The sequence below is a fragment of the Rhinolophus sinicus genome, chromosome 2 (assembly GCF_057876585.1).
Source record: "Rhinolophus sinicus isolate RSI-liver-muscle chromosome 2, RSI-T2T, whole genome shotgun sequence".
Lineage (NCBI taxonomy): Eukaryota > Metazoa > Chordata > Mammalia > Chiroptera > Rhinolophidae > Rhinolophus > Rhinolophus sinicus.
The window spans coordinates 14,842,658-14,860,062 of NC_142502.1; the positions used below are offsets into that span (position 1 = coordinate 14,842,658).

General features: G+C 46.7%; 2 protein-coding genes across 4 annotated transcripts in view; one reads left to right on the forward strand and one right to left on the reverse strand.

The window, feature by feature from the left end:
* LOC109455392 (UL16-binding protein 3-like) overlaps positions 1–4,706 on the forward strand; it is a 77,835-nt gene extending 73,129 nt beyond the window's left edge. For 2 of the 3 annotated variants that reach the window (XM_088795400.1, XM_088795399.1), the window contains exons 2-5: positions 399–647; positions 876–1,148; positions 2,034–2,160; positions 3,488–4,706. In XM_088795400.1, the coding sequence (XP_088651526.1) occupies positions 399–647; positions 876–1,148; positions 2,034–2,160; positions 3,488–3,518 (680 nt within the window). In that variant the 3' untranslated portion in view covers positions 3,519–4,706. Of the gene's footprint in view, positions 1–398; positions 648–875; positions 1,149–2,033; positions 2,182–3,487 lie in introns of all 3 variants that reach the window. The other variant, XM_074333700.2, reaches the window with a different exon arrangement.
* A 1,290-nt stretch (positions 4,707–5,996) lies between these two features.
* Positions 5,997–14,851, reverse strand: LOC109455393 (UL16-binding protein 3-like). Its single transcript, XM_088795401.1, has 5 exons — positions 14,153–14,851; positions 10,334–10,588; positions 9,833–10,105; positions 8,799–8,946; positions 5,997–6,660 (listed from the first exon to the last, which is right to left on the reverse strand). The coding sequence occupies exons 1-4, from the start codon at positions 14,247–14,249 to the stop codon at positions 8,807–8,809; spliced, it is 765 nt and encodes a 254-aa protein (XP_088651527.1). The 5' UTR covers positions 14,250–14,851; the 3' UTR covers positions 5,997–6,660; positions 8,799–8,806.
* Positions 14,852–17,405: the final 2,554 nt, after the last annotated feature.

A 17,405-nucleotide genomic window follows, 5' to 3' on the forward strand; every position in this document is an offset into this window, starting at 1 on the left:
CAGCTTCCCCAGGAGCAGCTCCCTACATGCTTTCCCTCTCCCCTCTCCCCGCAGGACACTGGGCTCACTTCTGACAATCCTCTGGCATCTAGGCCTTTCCTCCATAGCCACCTGGCACGTCCCTGCGGTGGTCATGGGCTGATTCGTGCTGGGTGTCAGCCTGGTAGACAGAGGGGACATATCCAGAGATGTGTGGTTTCTTGCCAAGCAGAGGCCTCCTGGTTCTCATCAATCAAGGGAGGGGCACTAGCCTTTAGCTGTGAAGTTGGGGCCCGAACAGGGGTAGCTCTTGTTCTGCATGCCCTGCCTTTGGGGGTATTCTCTTGCTGTCACACAGATCATGGAGGGGTTGCCTTGATCACTTATTTCCAACCCCATCCTGTGTTTTTCCTTCACAGAAGCTCACTCTCTTCACTATGATTTCAACATCACTACTAATAGACAACCATCGGGTAAAGGACAAGTGGATGAAAAGATTTTTCTTTATTATGACTGTGGGAGCAAAAAGGTTGTACCTATGAATCTCCTGAGAGAGGATGTCAATGCCACAAAAGTCTGGAATGAACAGACTGATACGCTGTGTCACATGGGGGACTTGCTCAAACAGCAACTGCCTGACATCAAACTGGAGAAATACCCAGACAGTGGTAAGTTGGAAAAGTCTAAACGCAGGAGAGAACAGATTGAGGGGTTTTCTGCATTTATTGTATTCATGTGAAAAAGAAAGTGGGTGTTGGTTCTTCCCAAGTAACCCAGCAAAAAAGTCAGGGAGACCAGGATCAGATAGAAGAGTCCAGGTGAGACAGACACCAGGTGGGGGCCAAGGACCTGTCAAGACCAGAGGCTGACCTCTTTCCCATGGGGCTGTGGGGTAGTTCCTCTCACCCTGCAGGTCAGGATGACGTGTGAGTGTAAAGCCAATGGACGCGCCAGTGCATCCTGGGAGTTCAGCTTCAATGGACAGAGATACCTTCTCTTTGACTCAGAGAACAGAAAGTATACAGCGGATCATCCTGAAGGCGAACAGATAAAAGAGAAGTGGAAGGATGACAAGGAATTGACGAATTCGTTCACAAAGATCTCAATGGGAGACTGCCAGGAATGGCTTCCAGTCTTGGTGCACTGGAAGAAACAGTTAGACACAACAGGTAAGAGAGAAAGCAGGAATGAAGTGGTTGTTCTCTTGAGATGAGATCGATCTACCCTTGTGTGAGTGTGTTGAGTATGTGTGTGTATGTGTGAGTGTGTGGTTTGAAAAAGGATCCATCCTCAGTGAGTCTTCCTGGGAGCATAATAGCCATAGGTGTGTTCTGCCATGCTTCCTTTCCCTTCACACCTCGTGACGTCTCTTCCTCACTGCACATATCTTTGGTCATTCACAGTGGATTTCTTGCTGGCCCCAAACAGGAGGGCATCTGTTTCCAGAACTTTTTCTTGTACTCCTTCCTCTCCTTACCATCACTTTTCTTTTTCCTCTCACCTGGTCTTTTTCTGTAAATCCTTCAATACCAGCTCAACTGTCAGCTCCTGAGAGGACTTCTCTACCATCTTCCTCATGTGTCACCTCCTCTTCTGTCACAGCAGCAGTGACTGGTCATATTGTAACTCTTGCTTCCCCCATCAGCTTTATGAGTCCCTGGAGGACAGGGCACACCCCTTCTTCCCTTCCTGCCTCAGGACCTTTCATACCATGTTTCCCCGAAAATAAGACCTATCTGGACAGTCAGCTTTAATACATCTTTTGGAGCAAAAATTAATATAAGGCCCAGTCTTATATTCTATTGTATTAGATAAGACCTGGTCTTATATTATAGGAAAACAAGACCGCGTCTCAGATTAATTTTTGGTCCAAAAGACACATTAGAGCTGATTTTCCGGCTAGGTCTTATTTTCAGGGATACAGGGTAGCAGCTGCCATTTAGTAGGTGAGAAACTGTCTGCATTGCAGTATTACCCGGGGTAGTAGGCTTGAGGGGATGTCTCCCCATTTTGGTGCCTGGACAAGGGCTGTCATGCTTGTGTTTCCATTGCAGCCCCCACAACAATGGTCCCAAACACAGCCCCACCAAACAAGGCCGCAGCCACAGCCCATTCCAAGGCCTCGACCATCACGCCTGTTGGCTGGATCCTCCCTCTCTTCCTTACCTGCTGGATCATAATGTATGTCCTTTAGGTCACAAGGTATGTCCTTTAAAGTAACAAGTACTAATGGCTTATGAGTGGGAATGAGGGGCAGATGGCCTGGAGTGAGGATGGGGAAGGGTGAATTCCCAGCTCGACCCCTGCCCCCTCACTGAACCTCTCATCATGGATATGAGACAGGAGAATAACACCTCGTGTTGCCTGATAGCAATCATTGGGACAGCTCAGCCTTGAATTCTGATATCTTCTCACTGTTAGTGCCAGTGGAAAGGGAGGGGCCCACACTAATGCTTAAGGTCTTGAGCCATTTCAGTCCTGACACGGATTCTCTGTTTGGGAGAGTCTGTTTGGGTCCAGTGTGGGTGGTGTGGGGACAGCAGGGACACATGGCGTGGGCAGCACTCACATTCGGGTGAGAGCAGCATGGTGGCTCCATGTGATGTGTCCAAGGTAAGGGGGGATCATCCAGGGGGCTAAGAGGAGAGGGACCGGGGTCTCATTCCAGGAAGAGGGAGGGAAGGCCTTTCAGACCTAACTCAAATGGGTAGAGTTCAGGGCTGTGTCCCCACAGAAAGTGGCTTCGGGGACAGCAGATAATGCAGAAAGCAAACAGTAGGGACTGTACAGGACGAGGTTAGAAGGAAGGCAGTTCTCCGTGCACACCTGGGATTCCTGTCTGAGCCCTGTGCAATCACCTGACAGCCAGCCTCCTGCAGACTCAGATCCTGAGCCACTGAGGGGCCCCTGCCTTGAGCAGAGGTGACTGGGGAGATAGGTGGGGCTGAGCTGCTGTTTCTTACAGCTGAGCCTGACCGGGGTGGATGGCGCAGGGCTGGGACTGTCATACTGAGAGCTCTGTGTACTTTAGCTAAGAGGGTGGTAGGCAAGGGAAAAGAAGGATGCTTGTCTGTTACCCTCCCCAGGCTAGAGGTGTCAGGATACAGGGCCTCCTCTCCATCAAACCTCCCACCAGGTCTTAGGCTCTCCCATCACAGGCAGAATCAGTGATTTATGTTAGTGACGTATTTCGCTCAGTCACCTCTGCTCAAGGCAGGGGCCCCTCAGTGGCTCAGGACCTGAGTGAGGGGAGCAGATGATTCATTACTCGCTTTAGTCCTGAGCCCAAGAGCTCTAGAGCAGGGACTGGAGCTGACTCTCTATGCGCAAAGGGAAGTAAAGGTTGCTACAGGCTGCTGGTCCCAGGGCAGGGGTGGCAGGTGCAGGGTAATACATGACTTTGTGAGTGGAGGGCTCAAGATGGGGAGTGATTGGGGTGCGGTAACCCCAGGAGAACCGACCCTGGATATCCTCAGCCACTAGGACCATCACTTGTTCTTTTCTGCAGGCTGACGATGCTACCAGGAAGCCCAGGATAGTGTGTCGATCTCAGCGAGTCTGCCCTTTGGTTGGAGGCCTTTGGACGACCTATTCATTTTATACCACCATCTGATCATGATGACACAGTGTATACATCTCATCTTCTTCATTGCATTTGTTGATTATCTTATTTAATGATTTTTTAAAAACATATTATGCCACTTTTCTTGGTTCTGAGGGATGAAATTCCTTCTTTTAAACTTTAATTGCTAGAATAAGAAATATCAACAAAGAGACCATTTTCCATCTCTTTTGTTTGTGGAAAATCATATACATCGTGTGTTTGTTTGTGGACATGATCTTGCTAACTACATACAGAGGGTACAAAAAAATGTATGAAAGTGGACACTTTGGTCGATGTTGCTCAAGCAGGGGTTCACCATAATCAGAAGTGTCTGGACACTGATGGTATCTACTTTGAGCACCTCTTGTAAGTGCAAAAATCAAATGTGACTGGTATTCATCTTTTGTTATCAGTATATAGTGGCTATTACAATATTAATACAGTTTTTCTTTCTTAAAATGTGTATACATTTTTTGATACCCTCTCTGTTTGTGTGTGTGTGTATACACATACACACACACACATACACACACACACATACACACACACACATATTATTGCCACGCAGCAGCCTACCCGTCTGTCTCCTCTTACCTGCCCCTAAAGAAAGGAGAGTCTGTGAGATGGATCCTTTCAGGGACTTTGCTTCACCTTTGTGCTTATACATTATGTCTCCCTGTTTGGCCCCAGAAAGATGGCTGGCTAGTCAAAGACGGGTACGACTCCCCACGGTGGCGGGGTGCAACCCAAGCCAGACACAACTATAGAGGTCGGCACAGCCCCCCACCTTCCCCCGGCTTAGGAGAGCCTCTGCCTCTGTGGCTGCATTCCTCCCCACAACCTGCAGGGGAAGTGACTCAATGATGTGCTCTCCATCTATTCATATGCATAAAGGTTTTGTCCCTTGGGGAAGTACTTATTCTGGGACTTATGGTTCAGCTGCCTGTAGACAAGGGTGATGGGCTTAAATCAGTTTCCTATTGTAATGCATGGGATTCACCGATCTTGAGATTGACAAGCTTTACTTCTTTTACTTCCACACCTAACTAATAAAAGCCATGTGTTGGCCTGACTTGGGGTTCAGTCCTTGAGGCTGCAGTCCCTTTGCCCCACTTGCACTCTATTCTTGTCTACTGTCTTTCTTAACCTGTGCCATCCTCCTCGCTTCCCACAACTCTTGTCATGCTGGATACGACAGGAATTCTTTCTGTGTCATCAGAAACAAACTTATTTTATGTTATTTTATTATTTTGTTTGCACTTTTGGCCATTTCTTTTTATTTACAGTTTGTGTTCAATGCAAATCAATTCTATAACATGAGAAGTTACTATGAATCAAAGCAGACATATGCAAACACAATATATAGTCCAAAATAGATGTACTGCATTCAGATATGAAACCAAAGAGAATGTTCGTTCACACACACAGGAGCTTAAGATCTGTTGGATATAGTGTTCCTGTGTAGGATTCTGAAAATGGAAAAAATGTGATGTGTTACCAAGACCACCGTGGCCATATTAGATACTGGAACATCTAAGTATCAGTGTGTGACTATACGAACAAAAGACTTTAGGGAGTGTCTATTTTTTAAAAGGTTTTGTGCATCAAGGCAGTTGTGAAAAGATTTACTTTCCAGAATCAAGCCACATTAGGCTTAGGATCAGGTTCTATCCCAACATATTGAACGATAACAGAAAGTGCTCCAAATGTGGCTATTCTGATTCATAGTTTTGTTTTGTTTTGTTGTTTGTTTGTTTAAAGTATATACAGAGAGACTATAAAAGTTTTTCTGAATTTCACTTAGGTAAGCTTCCAGTCTTCACATCTCAAATACCTGATTTACAGTTTTGGCTCATCACATATTTGCCTTTTCGAGTTTAAGATTTGTCAATTTTACATTCAAAACATACTATTTTTAAAATTATAAAAAGTATGCAACGTATGCAGAAATAAAAAGGATTTTAAAATTAGTTGACGTCAGTGTACTTCTACTCTTTGGAATTAGTTTAGCTAAATGAATCTGGTGCTCTTGAATTGGAATAAGTGATAAGTACACAAGCATAAATTACTCATTAGGCTTGGATTTGGGGTGCATTCCAATCCATCATTGCTCTGGCACATGTCAATAACTGTATAAAAAGTCAAGTGCAATGTCCAAAGGAAAGAGTTCAGTTCCCAAGAGAACAGTGATAGCTTAACAATGTAAAACTCGATCCAGAGTTACATTGGCATTAGTGCTGTGAAACATACCCTGAGGTTTTGCATGAACACCTGGAAGTTCCTTCGAATGTGCATGCAAATAGAATCACGGAAGCTTTTCACATTACCTAACGGTTTTATGGTCATATAGCTTTAATGAACCAAACGAAAACTGAATCTGCTCCAAATCCCATCCTCTAGCGCTAGATAAGATACAATCTATTCATTTTCAAGGTAGTTTTATCTGTCCATACTGCTTAAGCCACATTTAAGGAAATCATCTCTTAACTCATTTTGGATGTGTCTCTCTTCATCTTGTACATGAAGCTCCAGTAGATTTAATATTGGCAATCACGTAGTCAAGCCCCGCCCATGCTCTTCCAACCAATGAAATCTGAGATCCTCGACATTTTCTGTGTCAATAAAACAAGCTGTGGAATTAGTAGATTCGACGAAGACCTGTTTTTCCTTATCGCACTGGATGTCTGGACGCCATCTGGATTGCGTTCAGAAGACGGGGAAGTACAGATGTGTCTTGGTCTGAGAGTCTTAACAGTAGAGATGTGGGAGGGAGACCGAGATCAGGAAGAGACCGGCTGCTGACTGCGGAGCAGCGCCCCTTGCCTTGGTGGTGGCATTCGCTGGACTTGGGGCAGTGGAGGTGTTGTGGGAGGGGTTACTTGAAGGTGTTACAGCAGTTGTTTGGTTTGAAGAAATCTGCGTGGGTAGGAGCAGCTCCAGAAGCAGCTGTCCCAGTCCAGTCTGGCTACCATCGCTCTGCCCATGTCAGCTTGGTCCGTGGGTGGCACGTCTCACTGGATGGAGTGTGCATGGAGAACCGCTGGCTCAGGGCAGGTGCAGGCAAGGCCAACTGCACTCTATTTTAAACAGAATGAGTTACGTTTATGACTGTTTCCTTTAGGAACTTATTACCTTATAATGATACTTATATAAATACGTCTGTATTCTAAAATCTTAATTACTTTGGAGTTTTGTTTTCTAACCCAGTAGAGAATTCAGGGCATTTCACTATTCTTCAATGTTATGGAGTAAATATTATCAGTGATTCTGCCAGATTTCTTGTGGGCACAGTGATTTTAAGGATCACTCTTAAGTTAATCGGCATCATGTGTTGTTTTTAAACATTATCCTAATACTCTGGACGCAAATATTCCGGGACTTAAGCAATGACAATCTTTCTGATTTCACCCCGTTCCTCCACCCCAGCAGTGACTTTCCTGTGAAACCCCTCAGACACACACTCCTCTTTTCGGTGAGAAGTAAGTCTTGACCACAAAAGTATCTCTACTTCTCAAAGTTGTTCAAAAGGATCGCTATCCAGAATAAATAATGAACTCCTACAAATAAATAATAATTCTAATTCTCCTAAATTTGGGTGAATGCTTTGGGCTATTCACAGATGGTGAATAAGACTGTGAAAAGATTGAATGTGTTCCATAGCATCAAGATAAAGCAAAAGAACAATGGGATACCCTGACACACCCATCACAGTGTGGGGAGCCATGGTTTCTTGCAACCCTGAACCTTGCAGACTGGCTCGGTTTCTGCCCCCATAACATTGTCTCTGCCTTATCTGAGAGGCGCCTAACGGCTGCTGAGGAATGTGGTGGAAACGGCCAGTTCCCAGACACAGAAGACTAAGGGCTTTCTGGACAATTGGTAGGTTCTGTCTCCTTGAGATATTTACTTTTGTGAGTTTCAGTGACCTTGTATCTTCTATGTCAAAGTAAGGTTGAAGCTGGAAAGATTTACTTTCACTGAGATAATGCATATCTTCTTCGTTTAACTGCACGTACTCAAACTGTATATATTGGTTAGAGATAATAAACTCAGGGCTTCAGCATGACTGAAGACCGGCCGCATTAGCATTTGTGTGTGTCTTTTATTTCATTCCCACTCCCCCATTCAGGTACTGATCGACTCGTGGCGGCTGGCCCGTCACATCACAGTGACAAAATGTCAGTATCTCTGTAAGAAGAGGTGCACGGGAGATGGAAAACAGGAGTCCTAACATTTTTAGTAGGAATAAGAATTGTATCACTCCTTCCACGTCTATCTCACCACATCCCAACAGGGGATGAGGGTTTAGCCTACTACACAGAAGTCCCAGTGTTGTTCCCAGGCTGGTAAACAAGGCCAAAACGCATGTTGGTATCTGGTTGTTTATTCTAGTGTCATATATCTTTGCAAAAAATGAACAATAAGATTTCCTACAGAAGTCGAACGTATTTTTCAGTGTTGTTAAAATATTTCTGTTTCTCCCTACTTTGGGAAAAATAATCTGAAGTATCAAAAATGAAACAACCAAAATGCCAGATGGAAATTGTTTAAACCTTTCAACATACAGTTGAAGACTTCTGGTCAACACATAATAACAGTGGCCACATAAATCTCTCTACATACATTTAAAAATTAAAAGGGTCAGATAAAAAAAACATAACCCACATATTTAGCATAGAGGACATGAGAAATACCTAAATCCATCATTTGATTTGAGTCTAAAGGACATTATCGGAACAAGTGTTGAAACATGAATGGGGTTTGTGGATGCGATAGCAGTATAGTATTGATGTGGAATCTATTGTGGTGATTTGGAAAGTGTCCTGGTTTGCAGGAGACACTGAAGCGCTCACGCACACACACACACTCGTCCCTGCTGTCCCCACACCACCCACACTGAACCCAAACAGGCTCTCCCAAACAGAGAATCTGATTCAGGACTGAAATGACTAAAGACCTTGAGCCTTAGTGTGGGCCCCTCCCTTTCCACTGGCACTGACAGTGAGGAGATGCCAGAACTCAAGGCTGAGCTGTCCCAATGATTGCCATCAGGCGATATGAGGTGTTATTCTCCTGTCTCATGTCCATGATGAAAAGGTTAAGTGAGGTCGAAGGAGTCGGGCTGGGAATTCACCCTTCCCCATCCTCACTCCAGGCCATCTGCCCCTCATTCCCACTCACAAGCCATTAGTACTTGTTACTTTAAAGGACATACCTTGTGACCTAAAGGACATACATTATGATCCAGCAGGTAAGGAAGAGAGGGAGGATCCAACCAATAGGCGTGATGGTCGAGGCCTTGGAATGGGCTGTGGCTGTGGCCTTGTTTGGTGGAGCTGTGTTTGGGACCATTGTTGTGGGGGCTGCAATGGAAACACAAGCATGACAGCCCTTGTCCAGGCACCAAAATGGGGAGACATCCCCTCAGCTCCTACTACCCCGGGTAATACTGCAATGCAGACAGTTTCTCACCTACTAAATGGCAGCTGCTACAATGTTTCCCTGAAAATAAGACATAGCTGGACAATCAGCTCTGATGTGTCTTTTGGAGCAAAAATTAATATAAGACCTGATCTTATTTTACGACAATATAAGACCAGGTCTTATCTAACATAATATAATATAAGACTGGGCCTGATATCAATTTTTGCTCCAAAAGATGCATTAGAGCCAATTGTCCAGCTAGGTCTTATTTTTCCGGGAAACATAGTATGAAAGGACATGAGGCAGGAAGGGAAGAAGGGGTGTGCCCTGTCCTCCAGGGACTCATACAGCTGATGGGGGAAGCAAGAGTTACAATATGACCAGTCACTGCTGCTGTGACAGAAGAGGAGTTGACACATGAGGAAGATGGTAGAGAAGGCCTCTCAGGAGCTGATAGTTGAGGTGCTATTGAAGAATTTACAGAAATACACCAGGTGAAAAGGAAAAGTGATGGTAAGGAGAGGGAGCAGTACAAGAAAAAGTTCTGGAAACAGAATGATGCCCTCGTGTTTGGGGCCAGCAAGAAATCCACTGTGAATGACCAAAGATATGTGCAGTGAGGAAGAGACGTCACGAGGTGCGAAGGGAAAGGAAGCATGGCAGAACACACCTATGGCTATTATGCTCCCAGGAAGACTCACTGAGGATGGATCCTTTTTCAAACCACACACTCACACATACACACACATACTCAACACACTCACACAAGGGTAGATCGATCTCATCTCAAGAGAACAACCACTTCATTCCTGCTTTCTCTCTTACCTGTTGTGTCTACCCGTTTCTTCCAGTGCACCAAGACTGGAAGCCATTCCTGGCAGTCTCCCATTGAGATCTTTGCGAAATAATCTGTCAATTCCTTGTCATCCTCCCACTTCTCTTTTATCGGTTTGCCTTCAGGATGATCTGCTGTATACCTTCTGGTCTCTGAGTCAAAGAGAAGGTATCTCTGTCCATTGAAGCTGAACTCCCAGGATGCTCTGGCGCGTCCATTGGCTTTACACTCACACGTCATCCTGACCTGCAGGGTGAGAGGAACTACCCCACAGCCCCATGGGAAAGAGGTCAGCCTCTGGTCTTGACAGGTCCTTGGCCCCCACCTGGTGTCTGTCTCACCTGGACTCTTCTATCTGATCCTGGTCTCCCTGACTTTTTTGCTGGGTTACTTGGGAAGAACCAATACCCACTTTCTTTTTCACATGAATACAATAAATGCAGAAAACCCCACAATCTATTCTCTCCTGCATTTGGACTTTTCCAACTTACCACTGTCTAGGTATTTCTCCAGTTTGATGTCAGGCAGTCGCTGTTTGAGCAAGTCCCCCACGTGACACAGCGTATCAGTCTGTTCATTCCAGACTTTTGTGGCATTAACATCCTCTCTCAGGGAAGTCATACATATAACCTTCTTGCTGCCACAGTCATAAAAAAGAAAATTGTTTTTATCCACCTGGCCTTGAACTTTACACCATGGTTGTCTATTAGTAGTGACATCAAAATCATAGTGAAGAGAGTGAGCATCTGTGAAGGAAAAAAACACAGGGTGGGGTTGGAAATAAAAGTCCCAAGGCACCCCCTCCATGATCTCTGAGACAGCAAAGAATCCCCCTGGCTGTGCTGGTAGACCAAGGACTGACCCCTCCCTTCATCAGTAGAAGGCTAGTGCCCCTCCCTTGCTTGAGGAGGACCAGGAGTTCTCTGCTTGGTAAAAAACCACACATCCCCAGATATGTCCCCTCTGTCGATCAGGCCAACACCCAGCATGAGTCAGCCTATCACCACTGCAGGGACGTGGCAGGTGGCTTTGGAAGAAAGGCCTAGATGCCAGAAGATTGTCAGAAATGAGCCCAGTGTCCTGAGGGGAAATGGACAGCATATAGGAAGCTGCTCCTGGGGAAGCTGTATCATGGTGAGGATGTGTGAGGACATGGACAGATCCCAAAGTTGGAGAAGCCATCACTGAAAATCATGGGTCACAGGACTTAGCACAGTCCCAGGAGGTGGTGCTGACCTGATAACAAGATGGGTCATGCAAGCTTGGAAAAAGGCCTGGCAACACTGCATAAAATATTACAGAAAAGGCAGAACTCTGAGGCAGATGGTGAAGGAAAGGATCAAATGGCTCAGAGAAGTGAATATGCCAGAGAGGCTATAATATGAAAAGGCAGACAAGTGTCCAGTCAACCATGCTCCATGGGAAAGCCTAAAGAGAAACTCTTGTTTATCAAGCCTAGGAGCAAAGCATGGGTGAAGAGAACTCCAGAATTCTCAAAACGCTCAATAGTGACCTTTGTTGAAGGTCAGGATGGTGGTAGGAGTTGGTGTTTCTCAAAATGGCTTCTAGTAGTAATGGGGATGGAAAATGTTGAAATAATGGATGCCAGGTAAAAATGCTCTATGTCAGGAGCAAAGTAGGCACGATGATCAAAATGATTGAAATGTCAGAAATCCAGCCAGGGCCTCAACCACAGACAGCAGTGACTATGGCTCATAGACCAGGGTGACCGTACAGGCAAAAGGCATGAGCACCAACCTGGATACTTCCTGCTTCGTTTAAGTGATCAAAACAAAGACAAAACACAAGGTAAATAACTAGGAGGCTAAAACAGCCTCCCAACAAAAGACTGGATCCTTTGCCCAGTTTCCTAAACTGAGGCACATCTCAGACCTGGAACCCATTACTAGAAGGGGATGCCAGGTTACAATGAGGAAGGATCCTCCAAGGTGACAGCAAGTGCAGTGATTCTTCCGGCCTTCTGCAAAGAGCCATATGCAATTGACTTGGTTAAGTGTACATGGGGACAGAAACCCCCCAGTAGTTCATATGGGACCTAGTGTGTGAGTTGTCATCATCCCTGGGGATCAGAAGCATCACCCTGGCTCCCCGTTTCTTGAGGGATGCCTGGCGGTAGGGCCTGGTAATAAACAGACACCTGTCCCGGGTCCTATGCACAGAGGTGTTATTGGTCCATAGATCCACACAGTGGTTATTTCACATGCCCCAGATTTGTAACAAGAATGGAAACTCTTTGTAATTAGAAAATCACTTGTGAGCTGAGGGCTACAATAGTAGTGAAATTTAAATACAATCTTCTCAATCTATCTTTGCATTCTGTAAATGGAACGTTAAAAGACTATTTTATCCTGTATTAAAATGACAGTCATGAATATGAACCGTCAAAGCCTAAAGGATACAGGCGCATGATCCCTACCAACCCTGTAACCATTTAATAACAGTGTGGTCTGAAGACACTATGTAAAAGTCTAGCTACTAAATGTTTTAGGGTCTGCAGACTGCAGGCTCTGCGACTGCTCACCCCTGCTGTTGTAGCAGGAAAGAAGCCATAGACGATACATGAATGAATGAATGTGGCTGGACCTGCCACTAGCGCCCAATGACCATGCAGGATCTATGATACTAGGAGTATCTGAGGTAGGAAAAGGTGCCATGTGGACTTCATGGCATCTTAATGGGAGAATCACATCACAGATCCATAGGGTCAGAAGTAAGGTCATGCCCCTTGCAGCAGGGACATCCACACCATTTAAAGAGCCTCTTGGTAAAGTACTAGGGCCTGGTAGCGATGAGGCGTCTGGCTACGAGATATCAGAGTGCCCACCATGAGGGTCATCAGATCAGATAGGCCCGGTTGTCATTATAAAAAAAAAAAAAAAAAGTCATTTTTGAGGCATTGAAATCAAGGTCACAGGGAACAAATGAGATGCAGAAGCAGCTGGCCCTGATCTTGACACCAGAAATGTTGCACCAGCAGGACCCTCAGGTCACACCTATGGCTTCATGCAGTGTCTCAAAGGCCCCCTGGGATCAAGGAATCCAGCCTACAGAAAGGAGGGAGGCAGTGGCCCATACCTGTGGGACCCACATTCTCTCACATTCTCTCCACCCAGAAAACACAGGCAGGACAGGGCATCCTGGTTCTTCCTCATACAGTGGAGACTCCCTGAGAGGTGATTCTCTAGGGGGCTGGGACACTCATATCTGGACACCTTGTATACCTTAAATATGGGGTCAGTGGTGTAGGAAAGTATAAATCTTGCCCCCATTCATTTGCATGTTGTCTTTGGCTGCTTTTGCACTAGAAGGTGGAGGTGTGTAGTGCACTCCTCCAGAGACAGGCACCTAAAGGGCTGGAAAAAATCACATTCACTATCTGCCTGCCCTTTGCTACTGTGTAATGAGTGAGCCTTAAATGCTGCTGCTTCCTCAGCAGGTAGAAAATATGGGCTTGGGACCTAAGGGTGGATGGCGTGAGATCACTTCCTTGCCATCAATGTCAGCGTGAACTTTGGGAAAGTGTGCTTCCTGTCCCTCCTACTCTAGGTTCCCTGGGCCAGGTGCAGAGGCTTTTGCTGAGGTGAGTCCTCAGGAAAGGGGGATAAGGTGCCACTTGGTGGAGGAAGTGGTTAGGGTCACTTCACCCGTGGGAGGTGTTGGCAGCACTGGAGTTCTTCAAACCCCATAGAACTGGGTAATAAGACAGCTCTCTGGGGAGCAGTCCTGAGGGGAAGTAGACAGCAAGGAGAGCCTGCGGCTGCAAGGCTGGGTGATCAGCGGGCGGAACCCGCTCAGTTCAAGGGTGGACGGCACTGGGAATGATGAAGGGTTTGTGTGGGAAAGCTGTGTGTGCACAGTAGGGGCATATGTTTATTCTTGTACGCCCGACCCTGCGGAAATGCCCGCGCTGACACCGTGAGTCGGTGACTCATGCTCCCACTCCCAGAAGCGCGGGCTGGGGGGTGGGTGCTTCAGCAGAGTGTCCTGCTGCGCCCTCTCTCCCTCCCTTCTTCTCCCTGTTGAGCTCCCTCCCCACCCCCTAATTTGCCCAACATCACTTTTTCTCCCAACCGCCTCGTTTGGGTCCCATTTCTTGCCGGGATGGCGACAACCGGCCCCGTAAACCGCGAGGCTGAAACGAGCCCTTGGAGAGGATTGAGGACGGGACGGCGGCGCCCGGGGGACCGTTCGCGAACCCCGGTGAGCACCAAGTCCCCATCCCCGGTCTTAATGCCCCCCATCCGCTCCTGCTTCCCTCCTACCCCCTCACCGCAACGCCCCCAACTCACCGCCGCGCGCCCAGAAACAGTGCGCTGCCCAGGTGCAGTCCCGCAACAGAAGGACCAGGAAGACAAACTTGGAGCCCGCAGGTTTCACCACCACCATCACCACCTGAAGCTGGAGGGCAAAGCGACGGAGCCCGGGATGCGTGGCTGCGCAGAAAGCAGAGAAAGTGTTCCTCCTCACGCTTTGCTCCTGCGCGAACTTCGGAAAAAGCACAACCGGAGAGACCGGGAGAGGCAGTGGAGATAGGGCGTGCCGGCATTTCTGACGCAACCTTCGTCGGGCCCGGCCAGCCGGCCTCTCCCCGCTGCTATCGCGCCTGTGCGCTCCCTGTCTCCGGCGCTCCCTGTCCTTCGGCAAAGTTGGCTGGTAAGTGTGGTCTGTGCGGCTATCTGCGGTCGCCGCCGATATGCTTCTTCCTGTCTGGGGGCCGCCACCCGTCTTCCCAGCGCTCTCACCCCGCGCTGCACTCTGACACCTCCAACAACACCACCACCACCACCTCCCCTCCTTCCTTGCCTCCACCTCACTTCTGGGGACATGGGAGCCCAGACTGTTGGGAACCAAGGAGTCAGGGTAGGGGGCACCCCCAGGGTCTCAGTCCACAGTCACCCACAAACAACCCCTTTGCCTACTCTGCTCAAATGACTTGCCCACACAAACCCTGCATCATCCACACTGCCCTGCACCCTTGAACTTCCTGGCAGGCTCTGCCAGGAGATCACCTGACCTGCAGCCCCAGGGTTCACTTCACCAGACACATCTCAGCCACTTCCCCTCACCACTCTCACTGCTCCCCACCCCAGCTCACCATGTTTTATTCCCCAGTTCGTTGGTGTTCAAATACTCCAGTGTTCTAACATCTTCCCACCTGTGAAGTGACCCTAATCACTTCCTCCACCAGTGGTACCTCATCCCCCTTTCCTGAGGACTCACCTCAGTAAAAGCCTCTGCACCTGGCCCAGGGAACCTAGAGTAGGAGGGAGAGGAAGCACAATTTCCAAAGTATGACCTTGGGAATGATGGTAAGGACAGGCACTCTCACTCTACTCTTTGGCCCAAACCCTCCTTTTCTACCCACTGTGGAAGCAGCAGCACATAAAGGTCATAGATTTAGGCAGGAGGCTGCAAACCTTTTCTACAAAGGGCGATAGTGAGTGTTGTGATTTGCAGGACATTCAGTGCCTCTGGATGCACTGCACACCTTCACCTTCCAGTGCAAAAGAGCCAAACAACATGCAAACGAATAGGGAAACCAGACATGTACACTTTCCTAGACTGCTGACCCAAGATTTAGGGTATACAGGGTGTCCCAGATATGGGTGCCCACTAGGGAATCATTGAGCAGGGAGCCTCCTCTGTGTGTTGAAATCCAGAAACAAGCCCTGTCCTGCCTGTGACTTCTGGGTGGAGTGAATGTGAAATGATGTGGTCCCACAGGTATGGGCCATTTCTCCTCTCCTTTTGAAGACTGGATTCCTGGTCCAAGGGGGCCTTTGAGACCCTGAATGAAGCCATAGGTGTGACCTGAGGCTCTTGCTGGTATAACATTTCTGGTGTCAAGATCAGGGCCTGCTTCTGCACCTTATTTGTTCCCCGTGATCTTGATTATTTCAATGAATGAAAAATCACTTCTTTCTTATGACCACTGGGCCTATCCAACCTGATGACGCTCATGGTGGGCACTCTGATATCTCATAGCCAGACGCCTCATCTATACCAGGCCCTAGTACTTTACCAAGAGGCTCTTTAAATGGTGTGGATGTCCCTGCTGAAATGGGCATGGCCTTGCTTCTGACCCTATGGGTCTGTGATGTGATTCTTTAATTAAGATGTCATGAAGTCCACATGGCACCTTTTCCTACCTCAGATACAACTAGTGTCATAGATTCTGCATGGTCATTGGATGCTAGTGGCAGGTCCAGCCACACTCATTCATTCATGTATCGTCTATGGCTTCTTTCCTGCGACAGCAGCAGAGGTGAGTAGTTGCAGAGCCTGTGGCCTGCATACCCTAAAATATTTAGTAGCTACCCTTTTACAGAAAGTCTTCAGACCACTGTTATTAAATGACTGTAGGGTACATTATCATGCCCGGGCATCCTTTAGGCTTTTAAGATTCATACTCGTCTGTCGTTTTATCAATGATAATATACTATTTTAACATTCCATTTACAGAAAGGGAAGACAGTTGGAGATGATTGTACTTAAATTTCCCTACTATGGTAGCCCTCAGATCACAAGTGATTCACTAATTACAAAGATTTTCTTTGGAAAGGCTGTGGAGAAAAAGGAACCCTCATACACTGTTGGTGGGAATGTAAATTGGTACAGCCACTATAGAGAAGAGTATAGAGGTTCCTCAAAAAATTAGGAATAGAATTGCCATATGAACCAGCATTTATTCTCCTGGAGAACTACCCAAAAATTCTGAAAACATTGATCCGTAAAAATATATTTACTCCAATGTTCACTGCAGCATTATTAATGGTAACCAAGACATGGAAACAACCAAAGTGTCCTTTGGTAGATGATTGGGTAAAGAAGATGTGGTATATACCACAATGTAATACTACTCTGCCATAAGAAAAGATGAAATAGGGCCATTTGCGACAACATGGATGAATCTAGAGATTATTATGCTAAGCAAAATAAGTCAGACAGAAAAAGTTGAGAACCGTATGACTTCACTCAAATGTGCGATACAAAACTGCAAGCAACAAAGGAACAAGACAAACAAACAATGAAACAATCATAGATACAGACAACAGTTTAGAGGTCACCAGAGGGTAAGGCGGGAGAAGGATGGTAGAACAGGGTAAATGGTGCCAAATATATGGTAATGGAAGGAGAACTGATAGTGGGTGATGAACACATAATGTGATATATAGATGATGTATTTTACTAAACATTGTCACCCCAATAAATTTAATTAAAAAAATTTTTCTATTATGGTTACAAATCTGGGAAATGTGAAATGACCACAGTTTGGATCTGTGGACCAATAATACCTCCCTTTGCATGACCGGGAACAGGTATCTGTTTGTTACCTGGCCCCACCGCCAGGTACCCCTTCAAGAAAAGGGGAGCCAGGATGATGCTTTTGATCCCCAGAGATGATGACAACTGACACACTAGGTCCCATATGAACTACTGGGGGGTTTCTGCTTCCCTATGTACACTTACCCGAGTCAGTTGCCAAATGGCTCTTTGCGGAAGGCCAGAAGAATCACTGCACTTGCTGTCACCTTGGAGAGT